General features: G+C 36.4%; 1 protein-coding gene across 1 annotated transcript in view; it reads right to left on the bottom strand.

Annotated features, from left to right (window-relative positions):
- SAMC1 (S-adenosylmethionine carrier 1) overlaps positions 1-21,068 on the bottom strand; it is a 317,141-nt gene that overhangs the window by 113,384 nt on the left and 182,689 nt on the right. The window contains exons 6-8 of the mRNA XM_089418748.1: positions 1,549-1,602; positions 1,341-1,436; positions 837-926 (exon numbers count right to left, since the gene is read on the bottom strand). Coding sequence (XP_089274874.1) covers positions 837-926; positions 1,341-1,436; positions 1,549-1,602 — 240 coding nt within the window. The remainder of the gene's footprint in view (positions 1-836; positions 927-1,340; positions 1,437-1,548; positions 1,603-21,068) is intronic.

Raw genomic sequence — 21,068 nt, 5'->3', positions numbered from 1 at the left:
TTTCGTGTCCTAGATTGGGAGATCAAAGTCTTCCAAGTTTCTTTGTTGCCGGAAGCTACCAGTTGCCGGAAGCTGCTACCTAGTCGAAGTTGTTGGAAAGGGGTCGAAATTCTAGGAGGCTAACTTGGTGTGGAGGGAAGGTCTTGTCTTGGTCTCGGGGGGAGAGTCTCAAAGAATACTATTGAAAGGAAGAATTTTTTGACTAGATTTTCCCCTCAAGGGATGTTTTGCCCTGGCATAGTGCCTAAATATGGTGTCTATTGTTTTATGTGCTGCTACTTTGGTAATTGCTTGATGAACTAAAAGAAAGAAGATATAAAGAACTGTAATAATAAGAAACATCACAAGTAATTATCAAGAATAAGAAAATCTTTCTGCCTTTCTGATTTTCTAACAACATGGAGAGAGTAGAATTTCATTTCATATCCCATTTAGAATTCCAGAGTTAACATTTCTCAGTATTTTAGGATTGGCAGGATTGTAGCATTTCTACTGGATTCTATCATGCATGAGGGTATTGGATTGGCATTAGTCAAGAGTCTCAATACCTATGAATATAATCAGCCTCATGATGCAATTATTTCACCAGCTCTCAAGATTAACTTTAACAATAAGATTGCTATATATGAGGAAATCTGGTGTGATACTAGTGCCCAAAGCTATAATGGTTAGAACTTATAACAGATCACAACAGTTGGAAAGCTTAATATACTGGAATTTGATTTCTCTGCCTTCACAACACAGATCATAACACATTATCTCATCACATGCAATTGTAACCAATATGAAAGAAATGAGGTACGAATTCTGAGTAAAAAAATGGTAAGAATGCATACCACTAGCTTGTAGCCTATCCTAAGTTGCTCATATATACAGAACTGGATTGCATCAAAAGGCAAATCACGTAATAGAAATGATCCATACCCCTGCAACATAGAAGAGGTTGAGTGGAGTTTTTAAAATATTTACCAAACCCTTCTTTTTCAGTCTAATTTAACATAGGAAATACAATAAACTGGAGATACAAGCTACTATGTATTTTCATCATCAATTTCAAATTTTTAACAGTAGAACAAATTCTACCAGCAGGTGACCTAGGACAATATAGATGCCAATGTGTGAAAATGCGAAACTAAAATCTAAAGTTCGAACTTCAGACTAAATGAAATCCAAATGAAATCATTGAACAAAGAGCAGCATCACATAACAAATATAAATAGATAAAATGTGAAATAAATATGCAATACTGCATATAGACCTCTAGCACCTTCCTTTGCCACAGTACAGCAGCATCATATAACAAATATAAATAGATAAAATGTGAAATAAATATGTAATACCGCATATAGACCTCTAGCACCTTCCTTTGCCACAATACTGCGCACAGCATCAGGAGCATTGGCAAACTGCCCTGTTTGCATCCTTTGCTTGACAACCTGCATTGTTCAGTCAAGTTCAATTCAAAGAGCAACACCAAAGAAACTGCCTTGAATGTGCGTAATGAATGCTTAACACAATCAGAATTATGCAATAACCATTTTTCAATACCTCTGTTGGCACTCGAACAAGAGAAGCTGTTGCACCTCCAGCAGCGCCTGCTAACTATACAAAGGATTTAGAATAAATAAGCAGGATTTACTACAATTAAGCCCAAGGGCAGATTGTCCATTTTTCTCATGATACCATGTTTCTCAAAGAACAGAGTAAAAATAAAACACAGTCAGCTTTCTTGATTAGATAGTACATGTTTAAGCAGACTACATGGTCCTTAATCCTCTTCTCATCAATCTAATCATGGCCATTAATTAATTTGTTATTAATCATACTGATAAAGGTTCACCACCCCATCTTAATATTTTATACTTGGTAAAATATATTATACTGAGTACATCTTAATCAGTAAAACGAAGTTTATACTTGAATATTATGCGAAAAAGCTAGTAAGATGTGGATGCACTGCTTCAAGCACATGCTACGGAGGTCATTTCAGAATTCAGATGTCTGTACAACGCGTCTCATTTATTTTAATCCATTTCCCTTTTAGAATGGATCACCAAGTACTAACTTCCCAAAGCTGCTGGATTGCTCTCTAATTTGCTGAAGATAATAAAATATAAACCCTCATCTACTGCACTGGTTTTCCCTTTGGGGTTTTTCTTGGGACATTAACCCAAACCATTGGTGTCATTTTATGTGTGTGCATGATTTTTCAATTCCTGATTTATTTCTACAACGTTTATTGTAATTGTGAAGATTGCACTCATGAGCTATTCGTTATTTGTCGTTAATGAATTAACAGAACACAAATAAATTGCATCAGTTAGAATAATAGTTTCTAGTTTATTGCAATCGTGGATTTTTCGCAAGGAGTGGCCCACATTGAATATGATGACTCGGGACCCCGAGATCGAGGGATTCATTTATGACAAGATAGTGCATGGATTCAGGGTGACTCAGTGGCACACTTGGGACCCTGGTATTGTTTGCAATGATAGTTTGGGTCAACATAGAAAGGGTTCACTTGTTCAAACGTTGCTTGAGGACAAGCAAATTTGGTAGGGAGGACTGTAATATCCCCAATTTCATGAGCATGGGAATCACTAAAGAATTTTGCCCAATTTTGGTAATATTAATTAAAAGTGGCAAATATTATTTTATTGGAGAAAGGTAGCAAGTATTATTTTATTGGAGAATGGTGGCAAATACTATTATACTGGAGAATGGCAGCAAAATATTTTTTTATTAAAATGGCAGCAAAAGTCACTTAGTGGAAAATGGTCCCCACCAATAAAATAATATTAAAAAAGAGTCTAGAAACATGGGAAGAAATTATAAAAGGTGGATGGATTCATTTGTTGATTGTCTTTGACTATTACACTTCACATTTCATACTCTCTTGGAGTTGTTTAGCACAAGGGCCAAAGTGTTGCCCAAGCCGATTTCGAAGGACTTTGAGTGCCTCCCTAGTTGGAGATTGCAGGAGTCTACTTCAGAGCTACTACGAAGCTTCATTGATAGCAGATTGGATCAGTAGTATGCATTTATAGCCTATAGGGGGCAGAAAAGGGGGGTTGACTTAGCCATTTGCACAGGTTGGAGAGGAGCTTGTATGGCAAACTTTGCAAGAGGATTTTCCCCCTTTTGGAGCTGGATATTTAGTGGCATTTCATTGTGGTAGTTTGGGGCTTTCCTGAGGGCCAATTTTCCCCTTCCTTTGGCAGTGTGTGAGGTTTCCTACACAGAGGTTGCGCATGCATTCGAGTAGGATTGTCGGGGGAGGCAAGGAGTCTAGGAGTTGGGCCTTAAAGGGCTAATTTTCTGATTGGAGAGGAGTCCTTGAACTGGGAAGTGAAGGGCTTCTCCAACAGGTGGGTTTCCTCATAGAAGCACGCTTAGCCGATCAGTCGGGTTGTATGCACTTGTTGGTGGGCTCTCTCTTTGCTTGGAGGGGCGCCAAACACTTTCTAGGTTTTTGTGGGTATTTGGAGGAGAGGCCATAGTTGAAGTTTCAAAATTTTGTGTAGTATACAAGGTAGAATTTCAGTAGGGCATATAGTTAGCCAAAGAGCCACTTCTTTTTCATCACCTAGATTCATCCCAAACTATTTCTAGGTTTTTGTGGGTTTTGTGAGAGAAGTTCGGAGCTAAAATTTTAGAGCATTTTGAGGAGTATTCAGCCCTGAGGACATCATTTCAGCCATCAACTAGTAGCAGATTATTTCTAGGCAATGTGCATTTCTTGTTTCGGGTCATTTTCCCATCTAGGTTCAAGATCTATCATCAAGGTTTTTCATAACTTGCTTGGCAAGCCCAAGTTGTACATTTCAGCTCACTCAAGTATTCAACTGTGTATATAAACTTTGTTTGTTATAAATAAAATATATATATGTGTGTGTGTGTGTGTGTGTGTGTGTGTGTGTAAATAATGTAAATATAATGAATAATAACATTCATAATAATGATTAATTAGTGATCATTAACTAGTGATTAGTAGAGAATAGGCATGTCTATTAAGACAATGTAAGAACTGAAAAACTGTTAGCCTCTCTCATAAAACAATAATAAATCCAAAAATAAATAAATTAATTAAATATTCCAAGTTAGGAATTTGTGCCTAACTCTTGGGTTGTTCCTCTAAAATAGGAGTTAGTTTAGGTAACTCCTATATTGGTGTGTGTCTGGTGAGAAATTATCTCAACCAAAAGAGAAATTATCTCAAACAGAAGTGTCTAAGATAGCACGCACTATCTTGAGAACACTATCTCTCATCTATTTATTTGTAACACTATATTCAATTATTTTAATGAATGAAAATGAGAGTGAGAATACTTGAGGAAGCATGAGGCTTCAGCCTTTTCCCGCCAATATTTTGTGTCTGATTTTTATGTGTGTTTTTCTCTAATCTATTTGAGTTAATTTCATTTTCAATATGTGGTATCAGAGCTAATGATTTGCTCTTTGGGAGCGAGAGAGCATTGATGATAACATTATACGAGATTAGATCAGGGACCATGAATGCATGAATTGAATTGGTTTGGTGGGAAATCAGCGTTGTGTACGAGACTGCATCTGGTCGGCATCCTCGCTTCGACATTTGTTGAAGAAGCTTGAGGGCAGCATCCATCCTGTTGTTCTTGCAGAGAGCTTTGAGAAGAATGTTGTAGATCCAACCTCTCCAGCTCGGTCTTCACATCATGCTGGTCTGGAGAATCCCCGCTGCACCTTAACTGCAAAGTGAATAGTGTCGCTACTGCCTTCGCCAAAGTGAGAAACGTGTAAGCACGATCTAGAGGGGATAATTCCGCCAAGACATCGGGATCGCAGGCCGCCAACACTTCTCTGAGATTGGATTCGACTTCCTCACAATTCGTGTTAATAGCTTCAAGGGATTCAATGATATCTGCGGGGACTACGCTGCTGCCATCGTCCGTCATTCTCAAAAACCTTCAAACTGTTGTACCGACACAGAGCCCTGTCTGCAAAATTCTGGAAGTCAATCGGTCCAGTCAGCCTATGAAGGGTCGTTGAAATTCTCGTGGTTTGTATTTGTCAAAACCAAAATAATGTGGAGAAATTCTCGTGGTTTGTATTTGTCAAAACCAAAGTGATGTGGGCACGGCGGAGCAGTATGCTATGACATTTGCAGCTTGCTTGCCACCGACTGACAGTTAAAGGCATTGCTATTAAAGAATCTGATCCATAACGTAGATGTGGCTATGAGCATGTGGAACCAGCGACAACATTCAATATTTGCTGGGGCAGCGATGCTGATAACGGTAGTGAAGCAGCGCGATCATCAATTATCATCGTTGACAGGAGAGCTAGAGGATGCATCAAAGATACTCTTCAAAAGGCGTGGAGGAACCTGCATAAAAAACTGTGCAGGAAATGTGTTAATCTGAAATGACAATTCCTTTTTTCAAAGTGACTTTTCAACGCATCAAAGGTAAAGTGTATGGTTTAAAGCTTTTAACGTGGAGCCCCGATGAGAAATCGATCTTTTCCTGTTGTGAAATAGAGCCGAAGTCTAAGCTTGGCATTATTGTTGTTGTGGATTGTGCGTGATTTGAGAAAGGCGAAGCATCTATTCTGCAGCAAAATGATCTCGTCCTTCAAGATATAATATGCAGAATATGGAACTCAGAAAGCGCAAATGGAAGTTTACGATGAACAAGCTTTTGAAAAATACGTATGGGTATGGTACGTATAGTTTTTTTATGAAGGAAATGGTGCATGCGTTTTAAATTAAAGTCCAAAATTTATTGACCTTCTTTAAAGTTAACTTTATATCACTTTTCAAGTGATTTCATAAAGTGATTTAAAATGAAAAGGATTTAAAAGCTACGTAAGAAGATGTGTTCTTTATTTTAAATTTTGTAATTTTAAGATAAGAAGTATTTTTTTTATGTAATGGAGTAATAAGGTGATAAAGTGTGATTTTTAGGAGAGATAAGGAGTGGATAAAATCATTTATTTGTAATGGAGAGATAAGGTAAATTTTATTTTGTAATTTTGGAGCAATAAGTGTGCATTTTTTTAAGTGTGCAGTGACAAGTGAGATTCTTTTATAAAGTAAGGGATTATTTCCCTGTAATGGAGTGATAAGGATTGAGTTTTCTTTCTCTGTAAGTTTGAAGTGATAAATTTTTCAAAGGAGAGTTCATTGATGTAGGAGGTTGAGTTAGGTTTTTGAAAGCATTTGCTTCCAAAATTTGCGAGTCTCAGAATCCCATTGTTTGAGAAAGCATTAATTGCAATGTTGTAAAAGATGAAAGGTCGATGATCTCAATACTCAATAAAGACATATTATTTGTGGTGATTGTGTCCTAGATCCGCCCGAAATTGAATAAGGGGATCTTAGGTACACCATGTGTATTTGTGATGGCGAGTGTTTTTATGGCTTCATGTTTTTTGCTTATGATTTGTGTCTAGTTTTGACACATAAATGATCTCATTTATCACACATAAAGTTCAATGCAAGCAAGCACAACACTTTTAATGAAATAGCTGCAAGGAAGGATAATTAAACTCAACACATGCATTTGCGTCACTACAACAAATAATCAAAGTTTTCAACATCAGCATTCTACCTCAACAAACAAATTCACTCAAATACAATCAAGTTCATGAATCTGCAGACTCCAGCATTTCAAAGCAAAGTCTACATCACTACATTCAAGTTAATGAATCTGTAAACTTCAACATTTCAAAGCACAATCTACATCAACATTATTGAACTTGTAATCAAACTCAAATTACATTGAATTGTAAGGGTGCATTCTCGGTTGAAACCGACACCCAAGTCTTGAATTGAGTCAAATTGCATTCATTCTCGTGAATCATTGAAATCATTGTAAGCTTTTTTGGGTGCATTTTCGACAGTGTTTGACACCCTTCCTTTAAAGTACAATCAAGTGAGTCCATGAGTTTTAACTCTAAACGAAACAAACAACAAGTTCACATCTCCTACAAGTGAGCGTGAGTATTCATTCAAGCAATTTGTGTCAAAACTGTACAAGGTTCAAACCTTCAAGTGAGCCAGAGTGAAGATCATTGAAACAACCATCAAAGCAACCAAACAAGTTCAACTCTAACACCAATCAAGCAAGTTGAGATCGACATCAAGCGAGCGTAGCTATTCCTTCAAGTGAGTGTGAAGTCATTACCTAAGGCAAGTGAGCATTCATGCAAACACAATCGTCATCAAGCGAGCGTGAATTCCAGAGTTTAAGCAAGAAATTTCTACAACTCTAGCAAGTGTTCTCAGCAAGTGCAATAAGCAACAAATCAAGCGAGCGTGCCATTCAAGTCCCATAGCAAGCGAGCATGTCATTCAAGTAACAAAATCAAGTGAAACAGTTCAAAGCACGACATCTCCGACAAGAGAGCCTGACTTCAAGTGAGCAAGTTCAGATGGCGCAACATATTCAGTGGTTAAACATTCTTCATAGTTTGATCATCTCCAGTGATGAAGACATGGTGCACATCAGCAAAGAAACTCTTGTTGATCTTTCACGGCATCTACAACAAACACATGAAACCATTGAGTTTCTTCAACTAGAGTCGCAACTACAAAGAGATGAGCTGCAACAAAAGAGTGCTTCTTCCAAGTCATTCAACCATACAGATGAAGATAAAGATGTTGATTCCAAATCACTCATCCAAACAACTTCAAGTGTCGAAGTTGTTCATGATCAAATTCAAATTTCTTCCAAATCCATCATCAAGCCCTAGGAAGAAATTCAAAATAACAAGAATCGACGAGGCTTAGGATATGTCACTGATGACACCAACTTACATATCCCAGATTATTCCAAGCCAATTAATTTTGTGAGTGCAGGATTTCTTGAACAACTCACCTCAGTAGATTCTGAGAAAATTGCAGACAAACAGAATTGCACGCAACCTGAAGTTAATGTCCAACCGAAATGTTCTCATTGTCAAAAAACCGGTCATATGGAAGATCAGTGTTTTGATCTCCATCCGTGTTGCCATTGTGGCAAGCCCAATCATTCCTCAGAAAAATGTCGCAACCAACAAATATCAGGCAGATTGAAGATACATTATGAATGGATCGATCCTTGGGAATGGTCATCCATAGTCAAACGGTTATCTCAGTTCTACAACCGACTACAATCACACATAGTGCAGCCAGCAGTGAACAGATGATGGTACTCTCATGCAGTTGAATGAGGGAGTACAACAGTGAAACTCTCCTACACCTGAAGGGGGGGAGTTCAAATATATTTTGGAGAAGATTGTCTCTCCTTTCAGCTGACAAAGGGGGGAAAATGTCAATGAAATTGACAAGTGGTTGTCAGACTGAAAGTCTCGTCAACATCAGCGAAGTAGCCAGTGGGCATCTTCATCAACCAGTGGGCATTTGTCATCAGCAGTGAGCATCAGCAGATTCGCCAGTGGGCGATCGACAGCCAAAGCAGCAGTGAGCAGCTTTCATCATAGCAAAAGCAACATTGAGTTGTCTTTCAACATCATCAGCCAATGGGCAGTCATCATCAGCAAATACGCTAGTGGGCGTTCATCAAAATTGTGTCAGTGGACACCGGATGTTGTTTTCAAACAAAGGACAGTTGGATCCTTTTGCGGCTTGGCACGTGATGGAGTTGTCAAGCAACATTCAGAGATGAATCAGGCATGCAGCTGATTCATGTTCTCTTCAGATTTGACTTTTTTCCAGCATCTAGTTTTGGCAGTTTTTTTCAGGCAGTGTTTTTGAGGATCAACATGAGAAATTGGAAGATGGTTCCTCATTCTTATTTTGGATTTATCATTGAAGGGGGGAATGTTAGCCTCTCTCATAAAACAATAATAAATCCAAAAATAAATTAATTAATTAAATATTCCAAGTTAGGAATTTGTGCCTAACTCTTGGGTTGTTCCTCTAAGATAGGAGTTAGTTTAGGTAACTCCTATATTGGTGTGTGTCTGGTGAGAAATTATCTCAACCAAAGGAGAAATTATCTCAACCAAAAGTGTCTAAGATAGCACGCACTATCTTGAGAACACTATCTCTCATCTATTTATTTGTAACACTATATTCAATTATTTTAATGAATGAAAATGAGAGTGAGAATACTTGAGGAAGCATGAGGGTTCAGCCTTTTTCCGCCAATATTTTGTGTCTGATTTTTAGGTGTGTTTTTCTCTAATCTATTTGAGTTAATTTCATTTTCAATAAAAACAGATGTACAGAAAACGGTAATGAATTTTAAAGCATGAACCTGTAACATTTTTTTAACAGAAACCTGACAAAATCGATTTGAGGTACCTACCTGCACTCCTGCAGTTGAAGATGCCTCCAGCTACGCTGCTCCAGTTACCCAGTTACCGAGAGACCGATTCCACCCAACCAGACTGAGCAGAGCCTCCAAATGAATTCAAATTGCTTGTATATATAGGCTTTAGATAAGGTCGAATTGCCCAGTTTGATCTCTTTGAGGCCGACTTGGTGTGAAGGTGTCAAATACCTTATTTGACTCAATAATAAAACGTTTTACATGATTTAAAAGCCCAAGAAGGGTCTCATAAAATGTACAATGACTCTAATGACTCAATATATCCATAGTCACCAGGTTCGAGTTCGAGTTCGAGTTCGAGGACCATGAAATTCGAATAAAGTTCGGCAACTCAAATTTTGTCGATAAAATTCGACATATAGAAATTCGAAAAAAAAAATGTATATGAAAGATAGATATATCATATGCATATGAGAAATGGTATGGAGTGAATTTTATCATGATTATCCTTATAATCAGACTATTAAATGCTTAATATCAAATTTTATATCAGAATAGATCAATTTTTCAATAGCTGCACTCACCAATTGTTAGCTCAAAACCAAATATCAGACCTTTATGACTGCTGCAACCACAGTTTGTTAGCCCACATACACATGCCAATAACAGATCAGCCTTATAGAGAAAAACTAGCAGAGCTAGGGAATGAAAATTTGGAGATTTGACCACAAAAAAGTGATGTTTAATGCTTGATACTTGGTGACCAACCCTTGCAAGGTCTGAAAAACGCCGAATTTCCCTTGAAAAACGCCGAATATGTTCGTTTTCCCTTGAAAAACGCCGAATTTCGAATTTAATGCTTCAAATTCGGCGTATCTGGTGACTAAGAATATATCCTAGGAGTCCACAACGGGGACTTTGACTAATAAAAGATGACCCAAGCATGAAACCCATACTTTAATAAGTCATTGTAGCAATAATAATAAATAAATAAATAAAAATATTTTGATATGTACATTACATAATGACTCAAATACATTTATGAAGACCGAACCTAGTTACATTCTTCAACACTCCCTCTTAACAAAAGGAGGTATTCATAATAACATATACAAGTACAAGGAAGAACTCAAGACATATGAACTATGAAGAGTTTAGGCACCGCAATGCCATGGACTAGATTCCTGACCAGAGAAATCTATCCAGGTGGGACTAAGATGGACTAAAGCTTTCAGCCTCTCTAGGTATCATCAAGCTTGCTAACCATCAACCTAAGTATCCAAGAGTGTATCCGGGGTAAGAGGTCTATGACCACTGCCACCCTCCCTACTTCGGGATCTAACCATCAACACATAGTGCCAGCCTGATGTTGTAATGTTCCAAACTTGGATAAACAATGATATATAAACAAAATTGATTTACAACACAAAAATTCTAAACATTCAACAAATACTCATAAAAACTCCAGAAGTAAGAACCAACTGAACCATTTTATTAATCCAATGGAGCAAGCACAATAGTATGTAAATATGCACCTGACGGAACCCAGGTGATAAGACAACAATCTCAAATTTTGATAATGACTTCTCCCCTAATGCTCTGCGTTGCCTACAAAACTGACCTGTGGCTACAAAGGAATTGCTAGAAGCCCCACCTCTGATGCTCAGAAAATGCTGCAAAATTAACCCCAAGCTCCTTGACCAAAACCCAGAAATGTTTGGTCTAGTTCTGACCTCCCAAAATCGACCTCTAAGAGGCCCTACGCCCTCCAAGACTACTAAGGCACACGGCCTGCAAAGACACCAACAAAATCCTCCTCCAAGGCTCTAGAAAAGTAGCAATCTCCTCCAAATGTGCTTCCCTTGACTCTCCTGACAAAGACTAGCTTCAATAGCTGAGACTCCACCTCCCACGTGTGCACAAGATTCTTCCTCTCCGCTCGCCCAGGAAGTGTGAAAGTCACACTGAATAGGAGAGCTCTCCTCCAACTCCAAAATGTTGATTTATTGTAGCATCTGATCTACTCTAAGCTTCAAAATTTGCAGGGAGGCTAGGACACATATATTCCAGAATACCCAGAAATCGTTTTGGGAAATTCCACTCAGAGACAGCTTTATTAAAATAATTAATTATTTTTAATGGATGCCTAAGTCTAAACTTAGGAAATTAAAATAATTACAGGGTATTAATAAAACTGGGTGTGAATCTTCTAGAAAAAGATAGAGATTGAGTCAATATAAACCAGTGTTGATAATATCGGTATTGGGAAAATATCGGCGAGGGTCCATAAAATATCTTATCGGCAATATCGGCGAAAATATCGGCAAACATCGGCAAGCATAAAAAATGCATAATATATTCATTTTTTTCAGATTTCTAAACATATAAAGCAATAAAAACATGAACTAAACACATTGGCACATAAATATGAAGAAGGCATTGATATATATGATGTCAAATAGAAATGATACATCAAACTTCAAAGGCGATACCAAATCCTGCTGATCCCTGATAATTGTCCAATCAAGGACTCAAACAAAATAACATCACATATCCTGCTGATCCCTGATAGTGATAATTGTCCAATCAAGGACTCAAACAAAATAACATCACATATCCTGTTGATCCCTGATAGTGATAATTGTCCAATCAAGGACTCAAACAAAACAACATCACATATATAAAACTTTAAAAGTATTTCATCATCATGAGTTATAAACTTATATGTAGCAAAAGTTGCAAAACAAATAAAACTAGTAGCTATCTATCTGAGACCATTGGCCTCTCCCTAGCAGCGTTCTTTCTGTCTTGTTCAGCAATTGCTTCACGAGCTTTTTGTATAACCTCTGCACTAGAAACCATACAAGGCATCACGTCTGCATCATATGCAGAGAGTCTAGCCAGATGGTATTTCAATCGTGTAATCCCTCCTGACATCTTGGTCCCACACAAGTTGCATGATATATATGCCTGATTTGCCCCACCAACAGCCTCCCCATACTCCCAAAATGGGTCTAAGGCTTGTTGTCCCACAGATTGACACGACAACGCTCAGACCGGGGGCTGTCACTCTGATCCCCGATCCCTCCGTTTAAGCCTGTCTCCCGCGGCTAAGGGGGGTAGTCCCTGTGAGATGATGAGACCAACTGTCGACCAGTGGGTTGGGAGACACGAGATACGATATGAAAAGCACTAGATGGATTTGATTAATTTAGCAGACCAGTGCCTTAGAAGGTTGTTATTACAATGATTACTTGTTAGATGATGTAGAAAACATAAACCGTGAACAGCAATCATTTGTCATCGAAAGGTATCATGCTAAATCACAATGCTCTTGGAATGACCAAAACGATATCCAACAACTGAAAATTTAAAAAGATGAATGCCTTAAAACACCACGAGAATCATGAATTATTAACCAGACATCGTATTCGTATCTCGACTTGGAAATTTTAGATCTCAGCACGAAAGATAATAATTCCCGAAAATAAAACTGGATCTGACGGAGAAATATTTTCCACAATTTTTTTTTATTTTTTTTATTTTTTTTATTTTTTTTATATATATATATAAACTATTTAATCAAAATTTAATTCCTAAATAAAAAAAATTAAAATTCCTAAAACCTAAATCTAAAATAAAATAAATAAAACTAAAAAAATATATATTTTTTATTTTTATTTTTTATATTTAAAAGCAAAATTTTTAAGACTAACTTAAAATCTAAATAAAACAAAACTTAAACTAAACATAAATTAAAATCTACGCTAATTTAAATTAAGATCTAAAATTAAAACTTTTAAAAAAAGGAATTACAAAATCTAATTAAAATGAACCTTTTTATTTTTTTATATTTAACAAAATGAAAGCTAAGAATTAAAATCTAAAAAAAAAAAAAAAAAAATACGTAACTCTAATTAAAACTAAGTCTCAACATAAAATCAAAATCTACATAAAACGAAAACTATGCAAAACTCTAAACTAAACTAAAGATTAGAATCAAATTAAAATCTACGTATATAAATAAAAATCTATGTTAAACTTAAACCTAAGACTAAATAGAAATCTATATAAAAAAAACTATACTAAATTTAAGCCTAAGCTAATTAAAATCTAATGCAAGAACGAATCTAAAACAAAATATTAAACATAAACTACGTAAATTTTAAAGTGCTGAACCTACGCTCCACTTAAAAAATAAAATCTAAATGAATATAAAATCGAACCCTAATCTACAGCGTGAAATGAAACAAAACCCCTGCGCTCAAACAAACCCGACGTAACTACACGCTAGCTGCTATTGTGCTGAGCAAACGAGCCGTCAGAACGAAATAAAAAAGCGTTACCACTATATGATTCTCGTCCATACATTACCTGGTACGCGTGTAAAAAAAATTTCTGGCTTTTTCTGCAGATGAAATGTCGATGCAACTGAAACTCAACTCTGCAACGCATATAGTATATTACCTGCTACGCCGACAGAACCCGTGTGGATTGTGAGACTCGTTTTACTAACATGTAGTGTAGAAATTTCGATCCAGCAGCCAATTTCTTCTAAACGAAATGCCTGATCCGATGCTTAGAAATCGACCCTTCTCACAGTCGGCAGACAGCACAATGGCGTGATTTCTCGAAGAGATAGTTGACGACGGACTGCAAATTTCATAACCCAGCTACAGATCGACGGATTTCCCCTGCTGCCGGCGTGGTTTACGAGTGATGGCGGCAATGTGTGAATAGCTCTGAGTTTGCCAGGTGAAAACGGCGAAATGGAGATATCACGCTGTTCGGCTTTGCTGTTTCGTTAACTGGCAGCTTCGATTCCTCACACGCAGGAGATTGAAAACCAAAACGCTAGGATCTTCTCTGTAATCTACAAGATGCAAATTATTTTTTAAAGTAGATCCTTTGAAACCTTCAGAGAAGACCCTAACGAAAGCTGCAAAAAAAAAAAAAAAAATTATATGTACATAAAACCAAAATCAAAAACCTATAAGCAAAACTGAATTTGAAACCCTAAGACAGCTGATTAATGTACAGATTTGGCCCCTTAACAGCCAGATCTGGCAATAAGCACGGAAAATATTTAAAGAACAGAAATTTCAGATTGTCACTGTGAAAAACATCAGAAAATCTCTCATGCAGATCAGAAAAATAAAACCGAATGATAGACCCAGGATCAAATCCAACTGGGCTCAGCGAAAAATGCTTGCGGGAGTTGGCTGGTTCAGCCAAGAACTTCCCCGAACGCCCACAAAATTTCCTTCAATGATGTTTTCTGCACAACTCAAAACAACTGTCAATAAAGAGGGCAAAAATGCTGCTAGATCTCAGGAAGTAATGGAGATACCTGTCATTACTTCAGAAACCCTAACAGCACCCAAACCCCAGCAAGTGAACAAGATACCTGTGCTCACAATACTCTACAAAAAGCTATTATTAACGGCGGAAAATAACATATGCAGAAAATGAAACAATCTCACAGCATTTTAAGAGAGTAACACCAGCAAGATATGGACCCCAAAGTCTTCTTTTATTAACCAGAAACAGATTTACAAGAGAGCTTCTTCAGTATCAGACTCACAGATCCGATCCGTCTGAAATGACCACCTAAGACCCTATATAAAGGAAATGATCCCAACGGCTAGTTCGAATGATCCATGTAGAAATGATCTCGACCGTTGATGAGGATTAAGACATCTCTTGATCTCATCCGTCGATTTATTCAATTAATTTTTTATTATTATTTTTTAAATTTTTAAATTTTTTTTAAAATTTTTTATTATTTATTATTTTATTTTATTTTTTAAATTTTTAAATTTTTAAATTTTTTATTATTTATTATTTTATTTCATTTTTTAAATTTTTAAATTTCTTAATTTTTATTTATTTTATTATTTTATTTCATTTTTTTAAATGGATCATCGAACTAAGCCTTTGGAAACATCACCTAGGACCTAGGACTTAGGACTCACGAGGGGATTTAAAACATTTTCAACCCTCAAGACACATTTCATGATGACTTTTTACAATTTACATCTCAAGGGGACAAACCCACTTAATACAGACCCTCACAAAACACCTAGTTCTGCGACACAACTATAATCTAGCAGATCAACACACTAGGATTCTCCTAAAGTTCTAATGACAAAATCCATCCCGGCTTTGGGGTCAGGTTTGAAGGAAAACTTTGCCGATCCATGGATCGGTGAGACGAAAAACCTTCCGGGACGTAGATTACCACTAGAAAGTTAGGTCCACCTAGACAATACACATACACGACTCATGTCTGCTAAGATTATTTACAATTCATACATGCAGACTGGGTTTACAATCAAAATGATCAAGCTGCTGATGACTGCAGGATGGCACGGAAACGTTGATCAGGGGCTGCCCCTTTTTGCAAAGAAAAGGGGGGGGTACTGCATGGGTAGTTGACCAGTAGTGGTCAACATCTGGCTCTACTTGGGGACACGTTGCTGCTTGCAGGAATGTGAGAATCTAGAATCTGCAACCATACAACACAAAAATAAGTAGCGTCCATCCAAAAATCATCATATAACATTAAGCACAGGAAAGATAAAAGCTCTTCATTTATTGACTATCTAAAGCAGAAACAAAAATGCGGAAAAAACAAGTAGGGTTAGAAATACGATACAAAGGATGCCCTACGGCATCAGATGTGTTCAATATAGTGCATACTGAGCATTTGCCTGCTTTCAGGCAAATCTGTCGGCTGCTTGTCGGATGTGCCATGTCCAATTTTGCATATGGTAGGACTCTTTCCTATCCGAAAATCAAGCTGCTCACGCCCGTCTAATGCATGAAATCTTCTTCTCATTCTCTTTCTCTTGCGCTTTTTCTTTGTGGCAGGCTGTATCACTGATGACATGGAGCTTTCTGTTTCAAAACTATCAGATGAAGTATTCGTGATATGTCTTTCTTTAGCCCGCATCTGATCTTTATCATTCTTAAGTCTATCCGGATCACCTTCAATTAACCATCTTTCAATCGAATCAATAACCTCCTCATAATAAGATGGAGCTTGTTGCAGCAAATGAGAAGACTCCTGATCTGTTGATGTTACCTGGTTTCTTTCATCTTCCAATTGCTGAAACCTTTGAACCTGTATTCTAATGGCATCCATCTGTCTAGAGTGTTCAACCTTTATATCACCGATTTGTCTGGCATGATGTTCTTCCATGTCTTTTATCATTTTATTGTTCTTTTCCTTTATGTCCATCAAGTAATGCTGCATGAAATTTATTTCTTCTTTATGATTCGCTTGCATGTCAGCCAACTGATTATTATGATTGAACGTCATGATAGTCATTCCATCTTCCATAGTTAGTAACTTGTTTTGCATAGAGTCAATTTCCCTATCATGATCAGCTTTCATGGTCACCATATTTTCCTCTAAGACTGACATCTTGCTATGCATGTTTCCAATTTCTGTTTCATATTTAGTTTTCATGGCCTCAATTTCTTTAGCATGCTGATTTTGCGTGACCTCAATCTCCCTATTACGTTTTTCCAGGTGGGTGCATAAAGTTTTCACATCATTGACATAATTAGTTTGATTGATTTCCATATTTCTCACCAGCATCATTAGATCTCGTAAAATTTGCTTTTGCTCTTCCCTTTCATTGTCATTTGTCCCTGATTTTTCACTATCATGAACTGGATCTGCAATATTTTCGGTTGATGACACATTCTGATCTTGAAGACTTTCTTCAACAGCTGGATTTTTTACAAGATTACTTTCTTTCATTTGCACAATTTTAGAGGTAAAAGGCAAGTTGTTTGGACTATCATATCTATCTTTAAAAGCATTGAGAATGTCTTGTAAAGAAGTGAAAAAATCATTAGGAAAATTATTAAACCAATTCAAGGCATCACCCTCTAAAGAATGGACAAATAGACGCATCTTGAAATCTTCATGATTATATTGAGGAAATCTACAATATAAGATCATTACACAAGTAAACATGTTTAAATGCTGTTTAACAGTGACCGAATCACCACCCGAGAACTTAAATAATTTAGAAATGGCCTCTTTCGGAAGATCATGGAGATTATCAGTAAAATGACATGGTTTACATGAATAATCCATGATGAACAGTAAGGGATCAAATGGATGATAGAAAGAGATTTCTGCTCAAGAAAATTAAGAGATGAAAGAAGTGGAGTCGCCACTTGAACAATGAATCTGATTCTAGGATCCAAAAAGTAATCACAAGCAGATATGAGGAAAGCTTCTTGTCTGGGAAAAATGAGAAAATGGAGTCGCCACCCAAACAAGAAACAAACCCAAGAGATGCTGCTGATATGGGATGAAAAGATGCCAAAAATATTGAATCTGCCAGCTCAACTGAGAGATGAGAGATGAGAAGATGAATGTCGATGAAACTCCAGGAACAGAAAAACTCTGTCCCCGGCAACGGCGCCAAAAAATGTTGGCGTTGCCGGCTCAAACGAATGATAGGCAGATGAATGATGAAAGATGAAAAGATGTTGAAACACCAAGGACAGAAAAAACTCTATCCCCGGCAACGGCGCCAAAAAATGTTGTCGCACAGATTGACACGACAACGCTCAAACCGGGGGCTGTCACTCTGATCCCCGATCCCTCCGTTTAAGCCTGTCTCCCGCGGCTAAGGGGGGTAGTCCCTGTGAGATGATGAGACCAACTGTCGACTAGTGGGTTGGGAGACACGAGATACGATATGAAAAGCACTAGATGGATTTGATTAATTTAGCAGACCAGTGCCTTAGAAGGTTGTTATTACAATGATTACTTGTTAGATGATGTAGAAAACATAAACCGTGAACAACAATCATTTGTCATCGAAAGGTATCATGCTAAATCACAATGCTCTTGGAATGACCAAAACGATATCCAACAACTGAAAATTTAAAAAGATGAATGCCTTAAAACACCACGAGAATCATGAATTATTAACCAGACATCGTATTCGTATCTCGACTTGGAAAATTTAGATCTCAGCACGAAAGATAATAATTCCCGAAAATAAAACTGGATCTGACGGAGAAAAATTTTCCACAATTTTTTTTTTTTTTTTTTTTATATATATATAAACTATTTAATCAAAATTTAATTCCTAAATAAAAAAAATTAAAATTCCTAAAACCTAAATCTAAAAAAAAAAAAAATAATAAATAAATAAAACTAAAAAAAAATATTTTTTATTTTTATTTTTTATATTTAAAAGCAAAATTTTTAAGACTAACTTAAAATCTAAATAAAACAAAACTTAAACTAAACATAAATTAAAATCTACGCTAATTTAAATTAAGATCTAAAATTAAAACTTTTAAAAAAAGGAATTACAAAATCTAATTAAAATGAACCTTTTTATTTTTTTATATTTAACAAAATGAAAGCTAAGAATTAAAATCTAAAAAAAAAAAAAAAAAATACGTAACTCTAATTAAAACTAAGTCTAAACATAAAATCAAAATCTACATAAAACGAAAACTATGCAAAACTCTAAACTAAACTAAAGATTAGAATCAAATTAAAATCTACGTATATAAATAAAAATCTATGTTAAACTTAAACCTAAGACTAAATAGAAATCTATATAAAAAAAACTATACTAAATTTAAGCCTAAGCTAATTAAAATCTAATGCAAGAACGAATCTAAAACAAAATATTAAACATAAACTACGTAAATTTTAAAGTGTTGAACCTACGCTCCACTTAAAAAATAAAATCTAAATGAATATAAAATCGAACCCTAATCTACAGCGTGAAATGAAACAAAACCCCTGCGCTCAAACAAACCCGACGTAACTACACGCTAGCTGCTATTGTGCTGAGCAAACGAGCCGTCAGAACGAAATAAAAAAGCGTTACCACTATATGATTCTCGTCCATACATTACCTGGTACGCGTGTAAAAAAAAATTCTGGCTTTTTCTGCAGATGAAATGTCGATGCAACTGAAACTCAACTCTGCAACGCATATAGTATATTACCTGCTACGCCGACAGAACCCGTGTGGATTGTGAGACTCGTTTTACTAACAGTGTAGTGTAGAAATTTCGATCCAGCAGCCAATTTCTTCTAAACGAAATGCCTGATCCGATGCTTAGAAATCGACCCTTCTCACAGTCGGCAGACAGCACAATGGCGTGATTTCTCGAAGAGATAGTTGACGACGGACTGCAAATTTCATAACCCAGCTACAGATCGACGGATTTCCCCTGTTGCCGGCGTGGTTTACGGGTGATGGCGGCAATGTGTGAATAGCTCTGAGTTTGCCAGGTGAAAACGGTGAAATGGAGATATCACGTTGTTCGGCTTTGCTGTTTCGTTAACTGGCAGCTTCGATTCCTCACACGCAGGAGATTGAAAACCAAAACGCTAGGATCTTCTCTGTAATCTACAAGATGCAAATTATTTTTTAAAGTAGATCCTTTGAAACCTTCAGAGAAGACCCTAACGAAAGCTGCAAAAAAAAAAAAAAAAATTATATGTACATAACACCAAAATCAGAAACCTATAAGCAAAACTGAATTTGAAACCCTAAGACAGCTGATTAATGTACAGATTTGGCCCCTTAACAGCCAGATCTGGCAATAAGCACGGAAAATATTTAAAGAACAGAAATTTTAGATTGTCACTGTGAAAAACTTCAGAAAATCTCTCATGCAGATCAGAAAAATAAAACCGAATGATAGACCAAGGATCAAATCCAACTGGGCTCAGCGAAAAATGCTTGCGGGAGTTGGCTGGTTCAGCCGAGAACTTCCCCGAACGCCCACAAAATTTCCTTCAATGATGTTTTCTGCACAGCTCAAAACAACTGTCAATAAAGAGGGCAAAAATGCTGCAGATCTCAGGAAGTAATGGAGATACTTGTCATTACTTCAGAAACCCTAACAGCACCCAAACCCCAGCAAGTGAACAAGATACCTGTGCTCACAATACTCTACAAAAAGCTATTATTAACAGCGGAAAATAACATATGCAGAAAATGAAACAATCTCACAGCATTTTAAGAGAGTAACACCAACAAGATATGGACCCCAAAGTCTTCTTTTATTAACCAGAAACAGATTTACAAGAGAGCTTCTTCAGTATCAGACTCACAGATCCGATCCGTCTGAAATGACCACCTAAGACCCTATATAAAGGAAATGATCCCAACGGCTAGTTCGAATGATCCATGTAGAAATGATCTCGACCGTTGATGAGGATTAAGACATCTCTTGATCTCATCCGTCGATTTATTCAATTAATTTTTTATTATTATTTTTTAAATTTTTAAATTTTTTTAAAATTTTTTATTATTTATTATTTTATTTTATTTTTTAAATTTTTAAATTTTTAAATTTTTTTTATTTATTTTTTATTTCATTTTTTAAATTTTTAAATTTCTTAATTTTTATTTATTTTATTATTTTATTTCATTTTTTAAATTTTTAAATTTCTTAATTTTTATTTATTTTATTATTTTATTTCATTTTTTTAAATGGATCATCGAAATAAGCCTTTGGAAACATCACCTAGGACCTAGGACTTAGGACTCACGAGGGGATTTAAAACATTTTCAACCCTCAAGACACATTTCATGATGACTTTTTACAATTTACATCTCAAGGGGACAAACCCACTTAATACAGACCCTCACAAAACACCCAGTTCTGCGACACAACTATAATCTAGCAGATCAACACACTAGGATTCTCCTAAAGTTCTAATGACAAAATCCATCCCGGCTTTGGGGTCAGATTTGAAGGAAAACTCTGCCGATCCATGGATCGGTGAGACGAAAAACCTTC

This window comes from Pinus tabuliformis, chromosome 3_2 (assembly GCF_031772625.1).
Source record: "Pinus tabuliformis cultivar Carrire ecotype Pingquan chromosome 3_2, CPIR1, whole genome shotgun sequence".
Taxonomy (NCBI): domain Eukaryota; kingdom Viridiplantae; phylum Streptophyta; class Pinopsida; order Pinales; family Pinaceae; genus Pinus; species Pinus tabuliformis.
The sequence above is the reverse complement of the archived record's forward strand: the minus strand, read 5'-3'. Positions and strand labels throughout refer to the sequence as shown.